This window comes from Urocitellus parryii, chromosome 10, assembly GCF_045843805.1.
Source record: "Urocitellus parryii isolate mUroPar1 chromosome 10, mUroPar1.hap1, whole genome shotgun sequence".
NCBI classification, from domain to species: Eukaryota; Metazoa; Chordata; class Mammalia; order Rodentia; family Sciuridae; genus Urocitellus; species Urocitellus parryii.
This window is the reverse complement of record NC_135540.1, coordinates 41,184,150-41,205,713: the sequence shown is the minus strand read 5'-3', so window position 1 is coordinate 41,205,713 and position 21,564 is coordinate 41,184,150. Positions and strand designations below refer to the sequence as shown.

At 34.8% G+C, this 21,564-nt stretch overlaps 1 protein-coding gene across 3 annotated transcripts in view; it reads right to left on the bottom strand.

Annotated features, from left to right (window-relative positions):
• Window positions 1-21,564, bottom strand: part of Grid2 (glutamate ionotropic receptor delta type subunit 2) — a 1,404,794-nt gene that overhangs the window by 355,473 nt on the left and 1,027,757 nt on the right. For all 3 annotated transcript variants that reach the window (XM_077803456.1, XM_077803455.1, XM_077803457.1), the window contains one exon: window positions 17,918-18,115. In XM_077803456.1, coding sequence (XP_077659582.1) covers window positions 17,918-18,115 — 198 coding nt within the window. The remainder of the gene's footprint in view (window positions 1-17,917; window positions 18,116-21,564) is intronic.

The following is a 21,564-nucleotide window of genomic DNA, read 5'->3' as shown; positions in this document are numbered from 1 at the left end:
GATTTAGGTCAGTGGTTAAGTACCCTTGCGTTTAATCCCTAGTACTAAAAAAAAAATCCTTGTGAAAAATATTGGAATATGTGGCAACAATTTGCTAAATCTGAGAGGCAGTGCCACTATGGAAAGTTCACTTTAGTCCTCATCATTCAAGCATAATGTGTGCATTAGTACCTATACTTATACTTTTGTATAACTCCCTGGTCTCTAATAGTTATTTAAACTTATACCCTCTACTTTATTACCCAAACTGATTAGCATGATAGATAACAAAAAGCACCCACAAAGTTCTTACCATATGTCTTCCTCATTGCAACATGATGGCCATCAAATAATGTATTTTCTCTAGTCTTTCAACTGGACCTTAGCCAGTGATTTGCTTTGGCCACTGCAGAGAAGCAATACAATTGTAATACAGTCTTGAAAATTCTGCACAAAGCTTGATAGATAGATATATATTTCTGTGATAAGAACTCTAGAGCCCTCATTTGCTTACAGGGGAGTGAGAAGCTACAGAGAAGATAACAGAAGCACTACTGCGCCACAAGAACAGATTGGCCATTCTTTGTCTTGAGTTCATATCCTGCTCTTATCTGCATCACTATCCATCTAAACTAGGGCGATTTTTCAAGGTCATCTGAAAAAGCTACAATTTCTTAAGAGTGTTCCTCCTACAATTTGACTATGTTAGGTTCATGTAGGACATGCTTTTTAAATTTAGAGTACTGTTTTAAATTTTCCTCTATTGTTCTATTTATTTGGTCATATCTTTTCAGATCTAAAAAGGGGAATACAGATGCTGTGTTTGCTTCAACATTTAAGTGAATAGAAATCACAAAATTGCTAAACTTTCTATAATCGAAAGTGTAAAAATGTCTCCAAATCTCAGTAGAAACATGAAGAAGAAAAATATTTTGGCAGGGCTCAAACATTTGGATCACATTGTTCCCTCAAAGGTGGGGCTACAGGGAGGTATTAGAAACTTTAAGAGGCGGGGCCTAGCGGGAGGTCTTTAGGTCACTGGAGGCCTTCTAGCAGAGGGAATCATGGGACTCCAGTCTCCTTTTCCTTTTCACTCTCTGGTTGGGAAAAGAGGAATCCTGCCCTGTGTTACATTCTTACCATGCTGTGTTGCCACAGGCCCAAAGCAAGAGGGCCAAATTATCATGGACTACAATACCCAAACTATGAGCAAAAATAAACCTTCTCTTCACTGAACTGATTTATCTCAGGTATTTGTTACAGTAACAGAAACCTGACCAACACATACGAGAAGTCAGTGGATATTAAAGAACTTTTAAAGTTTTGTGTTTTTCAAGTTTTAGCTGTTAAAAAAATATGGGAAAGATAAGTTTTCTATCTTGGAATCTCAGTGAAATGTGTGAAACTGTCAGATAAGATAAACCATACAAGGCCCTTTAGGTCAAGATGGAAGCTGGGTTTCCATCAAGACAAAATATAACTGAAAAAAAATTTAGATATCACAAAATTGGTTAATAAGTGTCATTTATAAAACTTAGGAAAAAAAAAACATAATGAAAAATCCATGTTTAAACATTGAACTATAAAAGTCATATATGAATACATCCTAGATATTAAAGGGTCAAATTACATAAAGTCATTTTTTTTCTTCCTGCAAGTAAAAGAAATGTCTACTATATCACTGACTTAAAGGTCATCATGGATGATGTTTCCTGGAAGACAGTTCTGAATGATGAAGCTCCCAGTGTTAGGAACCTGACTAATTTTTTCTTGTTTCTTGGTTCCCCTCAATACATAGCTTCCAACTCATGACTTAAAATTGTTGCTTGAGTTCCAGCCATTTTGTTGATATTCTTGTCAGGAAAAAATAGGAAGATAAGAATAAGGACAAGAGTCCTTTCTCTAATAACATTTCCCAGAGGCTTCCCATGGTATTTCTGCTAAAATCTCATTGGTTAGAAGTAAGTTATATGATAACAGTTGCTCAAGAGAGAAGGTGGAAAATGTATATTGTGTATAGTTTGTATATGGCTATTATTTAGGACTTATATCACCAAAAAAGGAAATAATAGATATTTAAGGGCAATTAGCAGTCTTTATTATATTTCCTTATATGTGACCACTGTTTCAAAATTGATGCAAGTCCTATTTTTACATGTACATATGTATATGTGTTGTGTTGCACACTCACACATGCATACACATAGACTCACACGTATGTATATATATTTACCCATAAATCTGATCACACATAATATAATATAACATAATATCTTGGAGACAACATACACATAAAAACAGACCCACTCAGTTTTTCTAAACACTACACAGAAATTTGAGCCGAAATTCTTCTTGTCACCTTTGTATTTTCAGCACATAGAAAGATAACACATAAATAGATTTTCAATGAATGTTGATTATGAAGGCATTCTGATTAATTTAATCATTTTACCCTTGAAGAATTTGTAGAATAATTTCCTTTTTTCATACCTATTATAATCAATAGTGTTTTGGGTCATGCCATTTAGAATATATTCAATAGAAAAGGTGTTTCTTGGGTTTTGACACACTGATATTTCTAGAAATTAATATTTTTCCATTATTTCCACAGATGTTTTTATCTCTAGCACCATAATAGTAACAAAAAATATAATTAATTTAGTTTTTCCTCCTATTATTCTTAGTATTATCTCTGAGATTCTTCCCCCAAACTACATGCCATCCATTCTTCCCTACCTCTCTTCACCAGGCCACCATGCCAATTTGCATACTGGTCAGATTTAAAGTCCTTCTGGAAATAATTTATCTTATGGTCTCCATACCAGCTTCACTGTTCCAACCTAAATACGTATGGAAAATAGAATAGAATACAGTGGAAAATACATATGCTATGGTTTAGATCTGGAATATTCTCCATAATTTCATGTTGAAACTGTGTCCCAGTTCAGCAAGGTACAGAAGTGGGTTTTTTAGGTAATGAATGGATTCAAGGGCACTGACCTCATAAGTGGATGCATTTACTGATTGTTGAATGGCCTTACTGGAGGTGGGACATACTGGAGGAAGCAAGTCTCTGAACACATGCTCTAAAAGGGATTATCTTTTCCCTGGCTCCTTCTTCTCTCTCTCCTTCCTGGCTGCCATGAGCTGAGTAGCTTTCCTGTACCATGCTCTTCTGCCATGATGTTCTTCTTTACCTCAGGCACAGAGCAATGGAACTGCCAACCAGGGACTGAAGTCTCTGAATCTCTGAGCAACAAATAAACTTTTCCTTGTTTAAGTTGCTTTTCTTAGTTATTTAGTGCAGTGATAAAAGACTAATACAATATATTTGCCTTTTTATGAGTTTTCACCTAAGTTGATGTTATTTCTACCTTGAAGCTTATAGTTATCCTTCCATTCACTGTTCTTCTATATCTATCATATGGTACTTATTCCATAGTATCTTTTTATCTTCTCAATTTAAATACAATTTCTCAAAGCAGGTGCCTTATTTGCATAGTCTTCTTTCTCCCTCAATATTTCTTTACTGCTTTACCCCCAAAATATTTCCAAAAAGGGTCTGCCAACTTGTTCTTTGCTATTTGGTAGAAACAGGTGTTTTTATATAATCTGTAATGTTCACCAAAAAAAAAAAAGAAAAAAAGGAACTAGAATCCAGGTTGTATACAGCCTCATAAAGTCTCTCCCATTGTGACAAGGTCATTGAATATGATTTTTTTTCCATGTCAAACTATGATCCAGGTTCTTTGCCTTTAATAGCTTGGGTTCTAAAGATTTAAGTCCAGGGGCTGGGGATGTGGCTCAAGTGGTAGCGCGCTCGCCTGGCATGTGTGCAGCCTGGGTTCGATCCTCAGCACCACATACAAACAAAGATGTTGTATCCGCTGAAAACTGAAAAATAAATGTTAAAAAATTCTCTCTCTCTCTCTCTCTCTCTTTAAAAAAAATTTAAAAAAATATTTAAGTCCACATATGTAAGGTGTATCTCCATACATGGTGGTCATATCACAACCCTGCTTGAGAGGTATCACTACCCTCCTGTTATGGTTTAGATAGGAGGTATTCCCCAAAACTCCATGTGTGAGACAATACAAGTTTATAGGTTAAAAGACTGGGTTATGAAAGTCTTGAATTAATCAGTATGTTGATCTACATCCACCTGAGTGGATTAACTGGGTGGCAAATGTAGGCAGGTACAGTGTACCTAAGAGAGGTAGGTCAGTAGGTCACTCCAGTGTGTGTGTCTATAGGGCTTATATTTTGTCCTTGTTGAATGGATCTCTTCCTCTCTCTGCTTCCTGATGACTGTGTCCTAAGCTTTTTTCTTCCAGAACACTCTTCTGCACTGATGCTCTACCTCACCTTGGGCACAGAGCCATGGAGTTGGCTGTCCATGAATTGTGACCTCTAAAACTGTGAGTGACAAATAAACCTTTCCTCTTCTAAAATTGTTCTTGTCGAATATTTTGGTGAAAAAAAAAAAAAGCTAAAACACTTCCTGTACTGAGTACAAAAGCTGAGACTCAGAGAAGGTAAACAGCTTGGCTGATATTGGTGGTTAACAAATAGTGGAGTTGGCCATGTCCTATATACTATGCTTAGAAAATTGCTAAACTGTTTTTGCTTTTATGGTTTCTGTTTAACCTGTTTCTCTTATTTCCCCAATATTTATTCATTGATCTATTTTTCCCCTTTAGCATTTATGTGTATTTAACCATTATACTTATTTTTCTGACTTCTGATTTATCTCTAAGCAATGCTGATACTGAGGAAATGGGAGAGTGTATAGACATGGTGAATGCACATGTGCATGAACAAACATATAAGGTATCACAGGCAATTGCAAGAATTTAAGTGATAGAAAATATTCGAAGGGTTATAGGGAGAGTGTGAAATTATTTGGCATTTTAAAAGATTCCCTTTGGTTGTACTATTGAAATTAGATTGTGAGACAAAGGGCAATAGCATGGTGAGTGGCTAATGTGGTAACCCCACAAAAAGAAATGCTTGTACCAGTTAGTAATGGTGGCATGGTGAGAAGTGATCATATTTATAGTATATTCCAGGCTTATAACCAGACAAATTTGTCATACCTCATCATGTATGAGGCATGACAAACAGAAGATATTATCAAATATAGCTCAAGAATTTTGGATCAGATAACTTGAAGACTGGAGTTGCCAGTGGTACCTCAACCAGGGAAAGTTGTGGCTAGACCAAGTTGGAGAAATGGATGAAACTAGGATTCAGTTTGGAACATGTAATATTTGAAGTACTCCTGAGACAATTAACAGGGAATACATGGTAATAAGAAATATCATTGTGTAGTTCAGCTGATAGATCTGGACTGAAGAAACACATTTGGAAATAGTCTAATTACAGACAATTAAATCCATGAGACTACAGCAGTTCACTGGAAGTCCAAGTATAGAAAGAAAGGGTTGGATTTGTACTAGAGTCCCCCGCTTCTCTTTTCTGTCTCCTCTTCCATATTTAGCTCTCTAGCTCTGAAGAACAAGAACTCTATGCCCTATATTTTCTGCATTCCCTACAATTCCATCTACACATTAGGCTACAACAAATGTATGTTGAATGCAAAATAAGAAGCAAGCACCCAGATATTTGTACATTGTAGTAGTTCAGGCACTATTCTGTCTCATTAGAGCAGACTTAAAAATAACATAAGTTTTACAATTCTCAAGAGAGAATGCTATGTATTTGAAGAAACAGATCATCAGAAAGGGTTTTTCTGTTGGTTAGAAATTTTTTCTACTTTTTGAGAGGCCATCCCCAGGATATTTGTGGATAGAACATGTAGAAGCAATCTTTGCCTAAAATGCTCCAATTGCAAACCTACATTTCAGTACAATGCAAACAAAAGCTAAGGACCAGAATTGAGTGGATCTTTACTCAGAGTAAAATTGTCAATCATTCTAGAATTTGCTTAAGATCACTGTTATAGTTGTTTGTGAAGCCCCACAGGGGTAGGGAAATGTAAGTTCTCATAAATGAGAAGAGAACTAGCTCCTATACAATTTATCTCTATGAGAATAGAATCAATTCTTGTTGTTCTAGTGATTCTGAACAGTATTACATGAAATATAAAATGTATGAGTTGTACTCAGAATCCCTTGACCAGGTATCAAGAGCCTCTGCAATCCGCCTGCAGACAACTGCTTTCCTAACATATTAAGCCTTGTTAGGTCTCAATTGTTTCTTCATTAGTAACCAGGGAAATCTTTACTTACTTTAAAGTCTGCCATTATAAAATTATCAATTTCCAGAGAGAAAACTTAGAATCATTAAGACCTGGAACAATGAAAATCTGAAGTATCCAAGGAAGGCAAGAGAAAATCATAGTTATCTTTCAAAGTATTGCTCTGCTTCCAAATACTCAATGTGAGCATTGGAATATTAGTTTTATTTTTTAAAAGAGTCCTTCAAAAGGGGGTTTTACATGAGCTGCTAAAATATTCTTTTAAAATATTCCTCTAAGTGGATTCTTAAATGTTTCATATGTGGTTTTGATATCATACTAAAGAATATTTCTATTTCTCTTCAATATTAGATTAGCTGTTTTATTTAGTAAAGTACTCAACATTCCAAAGGCATGGGGGAATAAAAGGGGTATGTTATCCATTACATAAACTACATTGCTAAACTACAATACATTTTTATCATCTTTTACTTGGAACAATATTTATCTGTATTTTTAATTTCAAGACTAACCTAGACCCTTATTTTATGGAATTTTCATTCTAAATAAAAATGATTAAGCAATATCAATGCAGTACCTTACAACTATACCCATAGAATCATATACAATTTTATGGAGGAAACATTCTTTTAAATATATTTATAATATCCTACCCAGATCTGCTCTCTCGTTTGTTTGGAAGTTATCTTATGCATTAAATTTCCCCCAAAACCATGGCCTGAGATAAATGAAAATCTAGGTAAGAGATGGCATTTCAATAGCCAACAGTGGATTTCAGGATTTATATATCCTCCAGTTATGAGATTTTTTTCATCATTGCTCCAGTCTTTATATCACCTCAGCTTTGACAGATGCAGTGGTCTGTTAATTTATAACCTATAACCCATCGAATCATTTTAATTCTACGTACATTTTCCTGAAATTGTGTTTGTCCTTGCATATAAGTTCTCCTTAAACCTCAGAGCCATTCCTAGACAGAGTCATTCCCTTTGGCAAATATTCACTGTCTGTTCTTCAGCTTTGATTCAAGACTTATTATTCACCACTTATCTGCACTTGCCATCTATTAGACCAAGTACTTAATGATTCAAGTCCTTTATCTGATTGAATTGCTCCTTGCTGTTTGCAATGTCTGCCAATTAAATATCACCTGCAAATTTAGAAAATTGCTCTTACAACCATTCACTAAGTCATTTGCATCTACATAATTTATTTCCTTCCACAGATCTCTCTTTAGCCATTTCCTTCATCAGTGTTAAATCTTTCCTTATCAACAACAAATGTTTTGGGGCATTTTTTTTTTCTCCTTACAAGCATACAGTCTGTGTATCTTGCACATCTACACTTCAGCTCCAGCCTACATGTGTATCCACCAGATTAATTCTGATTACTCACCATTCAGATAGGCGAACATCTTTTTATGACCACCTGTACTTTTTGAGTTTCCTGTCTGACCTACAGCTGCTATACGATGGGAAATGCAATCAGTTTCTTAGTACTTCCTTAGTATAATTTTGGAATTGAAATCTTAGTCACTATCCAATTTAAATCTATAAGGGCTCCTTCTCTCTTTCTTTCTTTCTTTCTTTCTTTCTTTCTTTCTATCTATCTATCTATCTATCTGCATATATATATATATATATATATATATATCATATTTCTTTCCTTTTAAATAATGTATCTATTTGCAAAGCTACTAATCATTTTACAAGGTTGGTAAGCATTTATCACTAGGTAGTCATTAGCAAATGTGTTATGGGGGAGGGGTTTGTCTTTGCTGAGTGAAGTGTTATTGGTGGATACAGATATTTTCAGGCTGGTATGCAGTACTGGAAATATAGAATGAAAATAGGTAAATATTTGTGAGCATGTATACATATATATATATATATATATATATATATATATATAGAGAGAGAGAGAGAGAGAGAGAGAGAGAGAGATCGTGAGGAGCATTTGATGGTCTTGAGGCACCCAGCTGCAGACTGCTCTAATTCTGCAAGCACATGACTCCTCACACATGTCTTTCTCCTGATCTCAGTGTTGGGGCTGGCTCACTCTCCATGAGGAAGCTGCTGATCTTTGTGCTGGCTACTTCTTATTCCTTATCTAGACATTGTGAATTATAGGCATTCCTGCCACCCCCAACTTGACTCCCCAGGAAATGGAGAATGAGAATGGTGGAAGCTGGTATGTGACTTTCCCACCTGACTTCATGGGAGGAAGACCCCTTCTTCCCAAGTGCTGCTATGGATGCAAAAGGGCAAAGCGCATGTCAGACTCTCTGAACTCTCTTCTCAAAGTTAACTTTCTCTTTTATCTATTTTTTGTTATTTCTCTTTGAAATGAAAATAATAATACTCATTCTCTTTGCCCACGCTCAAGTGGAATAATTTAAGACATTAAAAAACCATCATGTGCATAACATTCATATTAATCAAACACTTCCAATTAAGCTTTTATAATGAAGGTTAGGGGAATATCATATTTTGTAAGCTTTGTCTTTTACATTTCTTTTCAGTCATTTAGACATTTTTAGCGTGGGTTCCAAGATGTCCATTTAATAATCATTCCTAGGCAATTCCATTAGGATGTTTAGTATGATAAAATCAAAATTTCTATAGCCAAATTCTCTATCTCTGTTTCCCTTTCCAACCTGCTTCTCCTTCTATATCCCCTCTTTCTGTCACCACATGTCTTTCTGCTCATTTTGCTCTGCTAAATTTCTCACCAAGTCTCAGCACCTCCTTTATCTTCCCCTCTGAGTTATCAAGTTCTATTAATTACATCTGAGCATATCGATTGTTTTCTCAAGATTATTCTTTTTATTAATCTCCTATTGTTGTTGTTTTAGTTTAGACAATTCTTTCTTCCTCTCTGGATTGCTGAAAAAGCCATTTGTCTTTTCCTTTTATCACTCTGATGAATTCTCAGGCCTACCTCAGCTCTCTTTTTAAAACATAAATTAAATCACATTTTCTCTTATGTAAAAACCTTTTATAATTTTCACTGGCTAAATGATGAAGTTTAAACTCCTTAGCACGGCAGACCTGCTTTTATAATTATCCCTATTGTTGCCTCTCATACTCCTACTCATCTTTGAGACCTAGCTCAAGTTTTACTTCTTCAGTGAAATCTTTACAACACCCCAGGCAGAAGTTGCTATTCGGCCCTGAGTTGCCATGGTACCCTGTATGCATTATCCCATGGCATTTATCACACTGAGTTTTAATTATTTTTTTTACACATTTGTTTTCCATGTACACTATGAGATCTTCTAAGGCAGGAACAATACCTTCTATTTTTTTTTGTATCTATGATTCGAGGCACAGTGCCCAGAATATAACATGCATTCAAGAATGCGTGGGGATGAATGGATGAATATAGGGAATTCTGCTGTGTACTTGGCATACAAAGTAAACACAACCTCAGCCTTCTGTTTCATAAAAGAGGAGCTAAATAAAAAGGGGCTATGTAAAATATACATGTGTTTAATGTGTGTGTGTGTGTATGTATGTATGTATGTATGAAGAGAGAGAAACATTATATATAGCACATGCATAAACACACACACTATGGTTCAAATGGATGGTTTGAAAAGATGTGGAATAACTGTTCTCAGTAGACAGGATTATTAAGTGATAGGAGTGATTTGATTTGAAAGCCATATAGGATAAAATGTGAGTTTTGCTGGGGATGAACATTTGGGGAGATAAACCAGGGCAGCCTGGGCAGACTGAGGCTGAACAGGCTGAATATGAAATGAAGGGTGGTAAAGTGTAGGATGAATGTAGAAGTTTTCATTGTTTTTTAGAAAAGGGAAAGAATGATAGTCTTTCTAGAAAGAAGTGAGATTTTTGAGAAGTTTAGAGATGCAAATCATCTATGTCACATCCCCAATTCTTCTCCATATTATCTTATTTTTTGTCTGCTATTCATTACCATATCCCAACTCCATCTGAACCTTCTTCAAGTGTGAAGGTCTTAAAAATACCTGGACTAACCTATTTCTGAGTATTATTTTTTTTCACCGGCATATAACTTGGTTTATTAAAATGTTTTTTTTTTTTTTTGGCCACTAACTTTAGAACTCTGTTCCCCTCTGTAACTGGTAAAAGGGTTAAGTAAACACTTGGATTCTGGAGCCACACTGTCTAGATTTGAATCACAAACTCCCTACAACTTGTCTATGAACATGGGCAAATTATTCCACCTCTCTGATATGTTTCAAGATATGCAACATTTGGATCATAGCAGTTATACCCCATAGGGTTGTTGTGAGTACTGAAGAATAAGTATACATGAAGTACAAAAGATGGTGTCAGCGCTGGTAAGCTCTGTATAAGTGCTAGTTTTTATTGTTTGGTCAGTTTCAAACTATGTTTTTGAATTCCTTGTAGGTATTATGTTAAATTGATTGAAATATGGGCATCTAATTCTAGTAATGTTCTATTTTTATGATGGAATATAGAACCAAAAATCAAATCTAAATATGTATAACAGAGTTGCACCTTTTAAAAAAACACTAACCAACTATATTTCAAGTGCTTATTTTTAAAATGTTGTACTTTGTTATAATGGATGCCTTTTCCACTTATGTTGCCTATCAGTTTCTTCTTTTGAAACTCTAAGTTCTTATCTTTAATCTTTACCTACTGGAATCTTTGTATTTTTGTATGGGTTTTATGACTGCTTTGTGGAGCAGTACAAAAGTGACATCAACAATTCAAAATATCAAAGTATTGTTTGTAATATTTTGCAGCCTTTGTTTCTAATTTAACTTATGAAGCTTATAATATTTTTTCAATTTAATGATGATTAAATTTTTGTACATGTAATTATTGATAGTTTCTTTATAACTATTTAATTATTTTTGTGCCTCTGAGGATATTGTTTTGCTTACTTATTATTCATTTCCCCCTTCCCCTAAGGACATCCTGCTTTTCCTTGGGGAAACTTCTCCTTGGGCAGTACTTCCCATGCTTACTCCAAGTGTTCTGCATGAAGCCACCACTCCTTCCTTCAGGACTGGAGTGGGCTCTTGGCGCCCTAATACTGGGGGCACTGCTTCCTCTTGGAAACAGAAGTATGCAGTCAGAGCCAGCGTGTACTCAAGCTGGGGCTCCAAGTTGGCACTGTTGGTAAAAGAGAACTGATGTTTATATTGGTATAGATAAGGGGCTGGAATCTAGGCCTGGAGCTGCTAAAAGTCAACTTACTGCCAGGAAAGGAAAGCCTGCCTGAAAATTGGAGCAACCACAAGGAAAACTGAGCTGAGAGATGGAGAGAGCAATACCAAGGGTATCAAAGTGAGTCTGGGTCTCATCCCTGGGCAGCTGAATTTTGTGAACCATTAAATTGTCTTTTCATTTCAACTGGATTGTCTTTTGCAACCAAAGACACCTAATTAATATTACTTAGAAAATATGGTGAGGTTATTTTTAAGATGAGAATACCATTTTCAAGCAGTGAGAAGGAGCAAGGACTGTGAAGGAAATTGAAAACAGAGGGGAAAGTGGGGTCAAGAAAGGTAGAGGGGCAATTCAAACTTCATCTATATACTGATTAGCCTCAAATGTGCAAGTCCATTCCAGACCCCTTGCCTGAACTCTAGACTCATATATCAAATTTCTGCTTTCATTTTCTGTTTGGATAACTCCAAAGAGGTCTATTGATAGTTGTTAAAACAATGGTCTCCAGAATCAAACAACTTAAACTCAGATCCTAGTTCTTCCACTAAATAGCTGGGTGACCTTAAGCATGCTACTTAAAATCTCTGTGTCTTGGATTTTTATCTCTATGTCTTGGATTTTATTAAATAACTATCTATTTTATTGAATCATTATGGGGATAATAACTAATTTATTGAATCACTGGGAGAACTTAAAGAGCCAAACCTATAAAGGACATGACTGTTATTATCTATGTCCAAAATAACAGTCTTGACTTCACCCTATATATTTTCTATACCCAAATATTTCTTTCCTTAGTTTCCTTTAAGCCAGTAAATGAAAATATTCTCAATGCGGTTGTAGAAAAGTGAGACCGAACATGACAAGCTATATAAAAAATGGGCTTAAAACTGAAGGAGCAAAAGGCCCCCAATTTAGCCTTGCAATAAAAATGAAACTTCTTTTTTTTCATAAAGACACGATTAGCAGGCTGTGGTAGTTTGGTTGATAGTAATGAGTGCCTGAAAGATAATTATCTAATGTAGATCTTAAAATAGTACTTAACTGCTATATATTATTTGATGTGGAAGTATTTTCTAGATACTAAAGTGTTATCAATAAACGAAACAAGAAACATCTTCTCAAATCAGCCTTACAATCTAGCAGGGAAAGTTGACTGATCAAGTAGGTAAACATAATAAAATCTTGATATGTGTTTTAAAAAACAACAAAACAGAAAAGAGGGGATAACCAATGTAGAGATCAGAAGTTATTTTTTTTTTTTTGAATGGGGTGGACATGGAAGGCCTTTTCTAAAAACTGTTAAGCAGAAAGTAGAAGAAAAAAAATGAGGTGGAAGGAAGAATAACAGGGGAAGAACATTCTAGACATATGAAACTGAGTATTGCAAAGGTCAAGTTGAGTAGGAGGAAGAGATAGGAAGACCACAAACTTGGAGCATGGTTAATAAGAGAGAGATAAAAGGGATCACCAAGGTAGTTGGTAGGGCAGATTAAGTAGATCATTTTTAAGGATGAATTTTACTGAGTGAAATGGGAAACCATCAAATGCCTTTCACCAGAGGAGTGACTGTTAACTCTGGCTGCTGTGTTAAAAAATATACTGAAGGAAGTCAAGAAGGGAAAGAGGGAAAGCAACTGCACCTCCTTATCACTTCAACCCAGGGAAGGCATGACTCTGGCTAGGGGCAAAGCAGCTAGTGGATCTGGTGTTAGATGTGAAAACAGGATGTCTTTTCTTACTGTTGCGGTTAAAAGCCTCAAGTTTAGAAGAGATCATTGGCTTGGGTATTTCTCTCACCTCCCCATCCAATCTATCAGCAAATCCTGACAGATCATTTCTAAATATATTCAAATATAAATGTTGAATTGATTATATTTTAAAACACAGACTCTGGGGGAACGATTTCACCACATCAGAAGATGAGATCTAGTTACTTTCTGTTATGGTTTGGATATGAGGTGTCCCCCCAAAGTTCCTGTGTGAATGAAGGAACATTTGAGGTAAAATGATTGGATCATGAAAGCTGTGACCTAATTGGTCCATCCTGGTTGAATAGATGGACTGGGTGGCAACCGAGGGGCAGACGGGGCATGGCTGGAGAAGGGAGGTCACTGGGGAAGCTCCCTAGAAGGGTCTGCCCTGTGATCCCTTCCCTTTTCTCCCTCTTTCCAATTCCATGTCCTAAGCACCTTTCCTCTGCCTTAACCTTCTGCCATGATGTACTGCCTCACCTTGGGCCCAGAGGAATGAACTCAGTCAACTATGGACTCAACCTCTGAACTGTGAGCCAAAATAAACTTGACCTCCTCTGACTTGTTCTTGTAATGTATTTGGTCACAGCAAGGGAAGGCTGACTAACACACCTTCCTGGCAGCATATTCTTGAGTTGATTTTCTTGGTTAATCTTAGCCATAGCTTCATTCCACAGAGGTGGATATTGTGAGTCAAAGATCTACTTAGACTCACATCGATAGTAGATGTATCACAGGTATCCATAGCTAGTGTCTGTTTTATTGCCACTAAGGATAAGAGAATAAATGGAAGGATTTTGAAGTTAAAAAGCAAGGAAACAAGGGACTAACATTAGATGCTCTTAGTCTTTACAGTAAACCATAAATTTGCAAAATGAGAAGCATGCCAGGGATAAAAAAAATGGACTTGACTTGAGATTTGGAAAGTATGGAAAATGTCTGGAATAGGCATTGTAGGATTTAAATAAAGGATCAAGATCTAATGAATTAAAGAAAAAAAAAAGTCAAAGTTCTGTTGACATTAGCCCCTAGGGTACTGAAGTGAACTTAGTCAAGTGTCATTATCTTCTATAGCAATGACCTATGAATCATGTACAGGATCACACAGAGTGGCAATGGAGATGACCAGAGGAGATACAGAAAGAGATAAAGAGCTGGTGGGTGACTTGGGCAAAAATATACTTTTAGTTTGAATTTTCATGGAGTGAGACTTCACTTTCATCATTTTTCTTAATATTCTAGAGACCTGAAGTTTTTGCCTGTTGTCTTAGATAGTCAAGGCACCTGATTCTTTTTCATTATTGGTGAAACTCCATGCATGTGATCTCCATTTTTATTTTGTCAATTACATATGCTTTCTGAGGTGAACTCATCTTATTACCTCGACCAGAGATACTGCACCATAGTGTCTTCACCTGTTCTGAAAACTTAGACATCTGGTTAAATATTGGTCTTTATCCTAAAATTTAACCAACCTAAAAGATTTCACTATCAAAGTAGATATTCCTCACAACAATCAGTTTGGGCCACTGTTTAAAAAACTATTTATAAGACAAGTTTTAGGTTTACAGGTTGAGCAGGAAGTACAAATAGTTTCTTCTATTATTGACATGCTACGTTAGTGTGGTTCCAACGTTATTGTGATGAACCAATATGAATACATTATTAACTAAAGTCAATACCGTTTCTATGGTTTTGGCAAATGCATAATGACAGTGATGTATCCACCATTACAGTATCAGTTTTACTGCCCTAAAAATCACCTGTGTTCTACATATTCAGCCCTCCTTAATGGGCCATTGTAAACTACTATTCTTTTTATATATTCTGATATTCTATTATGATCCTCAATATCAAAGATAGTTGTTCTATATTTCAGTCTCTGGTTATCTCTTTCTAATCTACTGGCTCATTCACATTTTCATTTATATAATCCACTGGCTCAATCATATTTTCATTTATATTTTACTTATTTTTCAATCTGATTTTGATGATCTGATTAATTTTCCCAAATTTTTATCTCCCATTTTTTTTTTCCCCCTGAGATTCTCTCTCCCTGATCAAGGCCATGCTTCCTTGATCACTCTAGCTATTCTTCCATCTCACTAATTCTTTTGCCAAGTCCACCTACCATATCTCAGCCTTGATATGGATGTTTTAATCTTCTCTGCTTCTCCACTTGGGCTCTCAATCTCAGCTGGAGAAAGTCACACCTCTGGGCTGACTAGCTGCAATGAAAATGCCAGTCTTATACAAACCTCAGCTCGATCTTCAGTGCCACGGATCTATCCTTCATCCATTCTGCAGTCAGTTGATTCCCTCAGTATCTATTTCAATCTCTCACTACTCTCCTATAGACTCTTAGATAATACCTGTCCCAATCACTGCCAACACATTTCAACTCCTATTTTTTTATACCTTTATTTTATTCGTTTTATTTTTTTTTTTTTAATGTGGTGCTGGGGAACGAACCCAGTGCCTCACATGTGCTAGGCAAGTGTTCTACCATGAGTCACAACCCCAGCCCTCAACTCCTATTTTTATCAAGAAATTTGAGTGATAAGATATGATCTTCCTCTCCCAATCTTGACCTATAGATTAAAAAGACACATTCTCACCCTACTTTTTAAGTATCAAGGAAACATCTTTACCTCATCAAAACTAATTCTCAATTTAATGCCCCCCAATCTACTCTGGGATCTTTGTCCTTCACCTATTAAATTCCTTTTCTCAAATTATTTTTCTTTCTTGTCCTTCCTCATCTTATAATTACACTCAAGTCTCTGAGAGCTTAAAAACAAAACAAAACAACAACACCCTACCAAAATCAAAGATTGTTCTATTATCTCTGTCTCTCTTCCCCTCCTCTAAATTTTCTGAAAGAGCAATATATAGATAGGCCACTTTCACCTTTTCACTTCCAAGTTTTTACATAATCTTCTGCAGTTTGGCTTCTTCTCCCACCATTGTACCAAAACAGTGGTGGTTTAGGTCACAAAAACCAGGCAGGGACTGGAGGATGTTCAGTCCTTGAAAATATGACTGTACTAGGTGAGGTCTGCTTTTATATGGGTCATTCACTGTGGACCCATCTCAGCTCAGGTGATAGAGCTCTAGCAGAAAGTACTTTACTATCTAGTACATCAGAGTGTGTGAGATGATGGAGTTAAGGCAGTGAGAGTGGTCAGAGGAGCCCTCAGATCTGTGTATAAATCTCCTTTGAATCCATTTTTTTGATACCTAAAGTAAAAAAAAAAAAAAAAGATCCATTTTGACACCTAAACTAAACATGCAAATTGTGGGGGCTCCCTATAAAAAAAATCAGCAGAAAAGAATAGGAAGAAGTTTGTAAGAGACAAACAACAGATTCCAATTTTTGCCTATAACAGGGAGATACAGATTAAATGTTGAGTCCTTCATAGTAAAACAAAACAAAACAAACAAAACAACAACAACAACAACAAAAAACCCTAAAAACAAAACCAAAGAAACTTATACTCCAAATTTGATTATCTGGTAAGATTATCACTAAAAATTGCAGCTCAGTAAACACATATTAAGTCAATAAATATTGAGAATATGCCACCGACAAGACTATACTTCAAGAGAGTCCAAAGAAAATTCTTGGCTTCAAGTTTAATGATAACAGAAGTTCAGATAAATAAAAGGAATAAAGAACCTTAGCATTAGTAGATAAGCAGTGAAATACCGATTTTTCATCTTTTTTACCTTTGAAAGATAACTAATTGCTTAAATCAAACCTTTATTTTTTGTGAAATTAATAAGGCAGGCATATATAACTACAGTAGCACAAAGGTGAGGGTGGATATAAATGGAATTATATTGATGAAAGCTCATTAATTTTTGAAATTTGAGGTGGTGTAATATTAGTTTTAGATAGAATGCTTTCACTTAAGAATGCATGGTGTAATCTGTAGACTAACCACAAACAAGAAAAATACAGAGATATAGGTCAAAAGGCAACCCAGACAATAAAATCAAATATTAAAGTAATTTCAGTTTACATCCCTCCTCCAAAAAAGGTCAGGAAGAGAAGGAACAGAGGAAGAAATATATAAATGAAATAGTAAATTATAAATCTAAACCCAACTATTCAACAATGTATCATGAAGACACTGTACTTTTAAATGTATATGCATTAAATAAATATCAGAGCTTCAAAAATCGTAGCAAACACTGACAAAGCTAAAGAGATGTTGAAATATCTTTTTGAGAATTGAAAGAACAAGAGAAAATATAATTATAAATGCAACTTGTTTCGTTACCCAAACTAAATATTTAGCCCTTCAGGGATCAGAATTCATTCATTCACTCACCCCTCCCTCCCTCTCTCTCTCCCTCCCACCCTCCCTTCCTTCCTTCTTTCTCTTTCTTTCTTCTGTTTCTCTGGTTCTTTCTTTCTTTCTTTCTCTCTTAATAACATAGCAATTTAAAAAGACAACAATTGTATTAACTGTGCTTGAAAATTACATTGTGATTTTCATCATGTACTATATCTTGACAAAATGTTTAGAACATGAGTTGCCAAAGGTAAAGGCTTCATTTAAATTCTGTTTTATTATAGAAAATATTTTTAAATTTAGTTTCATTTTGTCACCTAATTTTATTTCCTAAAAGTTCATAAAATAGCATTTGGTGAGGTTTTAATTTGACACCACAACCTATTGTATTATACTCATTTTAAGTGAAATTAAGGGCTCCAGGGGTTACAGTTGAATCTTTAGGTATAAGACAAATAAATGAATTCTTACCTTAAAGACCAGCTCTCCTACTAAGCCATTCCATGTCCCATCTTCTTGTGGGCTTCCATACTTATGATCCGGTGCAACATAAATTTCATAGTTAAAACCCAGGTAGTTAGATAAGGCATCCAAAACATCAATGGAAAAGCCCTGGTATTTCTTCGGCTTACCCAAGACATTTTCAGAGACCATTACGAAAGGCTCTTCCTACATGGAAATAAAAGAAATTTTGATGTCAATCAAGATTGCTCCCTAAAAGCAAAGACTAATTCTTTAAAGAACTTTGCTTACAAAGTCCAAAATCTGTCTTATGCTTTGAAATAATTAACTTAGTATTATAGTTTATGCATTATTAATGAATCATATTATTGAAAAAGTTTTAATCACTTAATTTCTTATCATTTCTTATTTAATAATTTCCATATCAAAAGTAGGATGAAAGTGACTGAAAAACTTCAAGAACTATGAGTTTATTATCACCTTAGGATCTATCTAAAATTAATTAATAATACATCAGGATGCGCTTACTGTATTTATTACCATTTTTATTTATATTTGTTAAAGTACATAAAATTTTATTTTAACAGATATAATATAGAGATGTAACTGTGAAAAGATTGAATATTTTAAGTACCTATAAATTAGCCAAAAGGTATTCTACATCATATTTACTAAAGTTATTTGCTAAACAATTTTATAACTTTGATATAAACATACATTTTATTTGCAAAAATAATTTCTCTATTACTACTACAAGAAAACTCACTTACCTTTGGTATACTATCTAATTTGGTAAGTTTACAAGATTGATTTTTACTGCTACTTCCATTATATACTTACATTTTTGTCATTTTGGAGGGAAGTACTGGGGATTGAACTAAGGGACACTGGACCACTAAACCACATCCCCAGTCCTATTTTGTATTTTATTTAGAAACAGGGTCTACTGAGTTGCTCAGCATGCTTTTGCTGAGTCTGGCTTTGAACTCCTGATTCTCCTGCCACAGCCTCCCAAGCACCTGAGATTACAGGTGTGCAGGACTGCCTTGCCTGAACTATTTATTGTAATGTAACTAGTTATTGAGGTATCCTTTTTTGTCTTTTAAACTCTAACAAATAGTTCAATGTCATTTTAGAACACTTAACGTTACGAGGGCAAAATTGGTATGAAAAGACAGAATTAAATAATCTATTCTTTACTTTGCTAAACTTGTCCAGAAATATTTCAGCAATAGTAATATTTATAATAACCATTCATAGTATATAGAGTCAATCCAGCTCTGTTGGCAGGCTAAAATCTTTCTTTGGGTTTAAGCCAGAAAACCTAAAGATTTTCTTTTTGAATAATTTTTCTTTAGGGATACACAAAATAGCCTTTATGGAGATGTAGAGCAGTATTTTGCTTTGGGCTTTTATTCAAAGACACTAAGTAAATGCCTAATAAAATCACTGCACCTGTTGCAAAAATATTGTCCAGTATAATGCTCAATTTTTTGCCCTAAAATTCACCATGGACTAAATGTTTTTTTGTTTTTTTTTTTAAAGAGAGAGAGAGAGAGAGAGAATTTTTAATATTTATTTTTTAGTTCTTGGCGGACACAACATCTTTGTTGGTATGTGGTGCTGAGGATCAAACCCGGGCGGACGCATGCCAGGCGAGCACGCTACCGCTTGAGCCACATCCCCAGCCCGGACTAAATGTTTTAATTGATCAGGATCACAGAATTTCATTTGCTGCAATAATGCCTTTTTTTAAAAAAAAAAAAAGGATGAAAATAATGTAACTAGTTATTGAGGTATCCTTTTTTTATTTTATTGCTTAGGTCATTTTAGAATAAAATGAATCAGTAAATGGATGGTTCAAAAGGGCAGATTACTACCAATTGTTCCCCATTAGTGAGTTTCTTCTTTTATCACAATTGTTTTTTTTTTTTTTTCCTTTTTAGACCACTAAGAATAAGGACAACCTGTAGTCCTAATTTAGGCAAGGCAATTCCACGTGACTAATTCCCGCCAAAACAATGTAATCAGGGTGGTTTCTGCAACATGTTTTGCTGTCCTTCCTACTATTTGACAGCTGGTACAAACATATGATGCCTGGTGCCCTGGTAACTATCTGAGACCATACATCACAGACAAACAAGACAGAAATCCATGTCTCTGACACTTGAAATGCCATACCAGGCTGGCCCAGCAGAACCTCTCTAGAGTTCTACAATATATGGGGGAAAAAATCAAGAAATTCCAAATTATTTTTTAGTTAAGCTACTGACTTTTTTCCTGTTATAGTACTATTTGATGCTAATGAATATTGATAGATTATTAAATCAGTAGGTTAGAGATGTTGAGAATGAAATAGAAATTTCTATTAGTATTAATTTAAATATAAATGGCATACATGAGTAAAATTTCATTTCAATTCTTTAATGTCAATGTATAAAATACAACACATCTTGATGATTATAAATTATTTATGTATTTTAAAGTATGTAATAAAATTTCCAGACAATTGATAGAATTTGCTACTTTTGATTATTTAGACAAAACATACTATGGCAATGACTAATAGGCATTGTGCAAATAATCCTAGGTGGGTCCTAAGGTCATTAGAATCAGAGGAGATTAAAGAAATTCACAAATTAAGATCAAATTCAGGGAGCATGTAAATATGACAAGGAAGTTCTGTAATTAATACGATCTTAGATGCCTGTATCATGTAATAAATGATGTAACAGAAAGCATGTACTTCTTCATATGCCACCAATTTATGTCTACATTATGAACATCATCACCTGGCAAACCAAACCAATTGAATGAACATTCATGGAGAATCTTATTGGGCTGACCATTCTATCAACAATTTTGGGTCATAAGCATTCTCTATTTTTAAGCACCTTCAAACAGATCTCTTAAGTTGAGCAATAATTTAATCACCAAGAAATTCAATAAACTCCTTGAGGTAAATGATACTTAAAAAATTAAGCCATTAACTACATTGTGTAGCTCAGTGATAAGTGTGACAAGGATAATATACCAATGTATAATTTTATATAAACTACTAATGGTTCATTTTCATTTTTGTTTATATCTTTTTTGAGCAATTGTTCCATACACTAAATTGATACATTTCCTTGGTGTGCTAAGTTTCTTCCTAGAAATGACTTGAATTTTGATTTTATAAATCCCAAGATAAGCAGATCCCTTTCTCAGATCTGTTGTTAAAATCTGCTCATGGCAATGTCAACTAGAATTGATTAAAGGTACAGAATAGAAATTGTTATACTAAAGGTTCTTTTAAAGAGAGCTGATGAATTATCGATGAACATGCCTTTTAAATTTTATGCTCTAAATAAACCTTTATTCTATCCTCTCATTTGTCACCTGGATCAATATTATTTTTAAAGACTTATTTTTAAGGTGTATTACAGATTTAGATCACTATTTGTAAATTCTAACTCAGGTCTGTTGTTCTCTACAAGGATGCACAGCCAATATATTGGACAGGTAAACCTAACGACGGAAATTAGATTAAAGCTCTGGGAACAATAATAGAAGAGAAACTTCTTTCTTCTGTGGTAATACTCAGCTTTGTTTAATCAGTTTTATATACACTTTTATATATGCACTTACTTCCAAAATTTATTTACTCATTGACT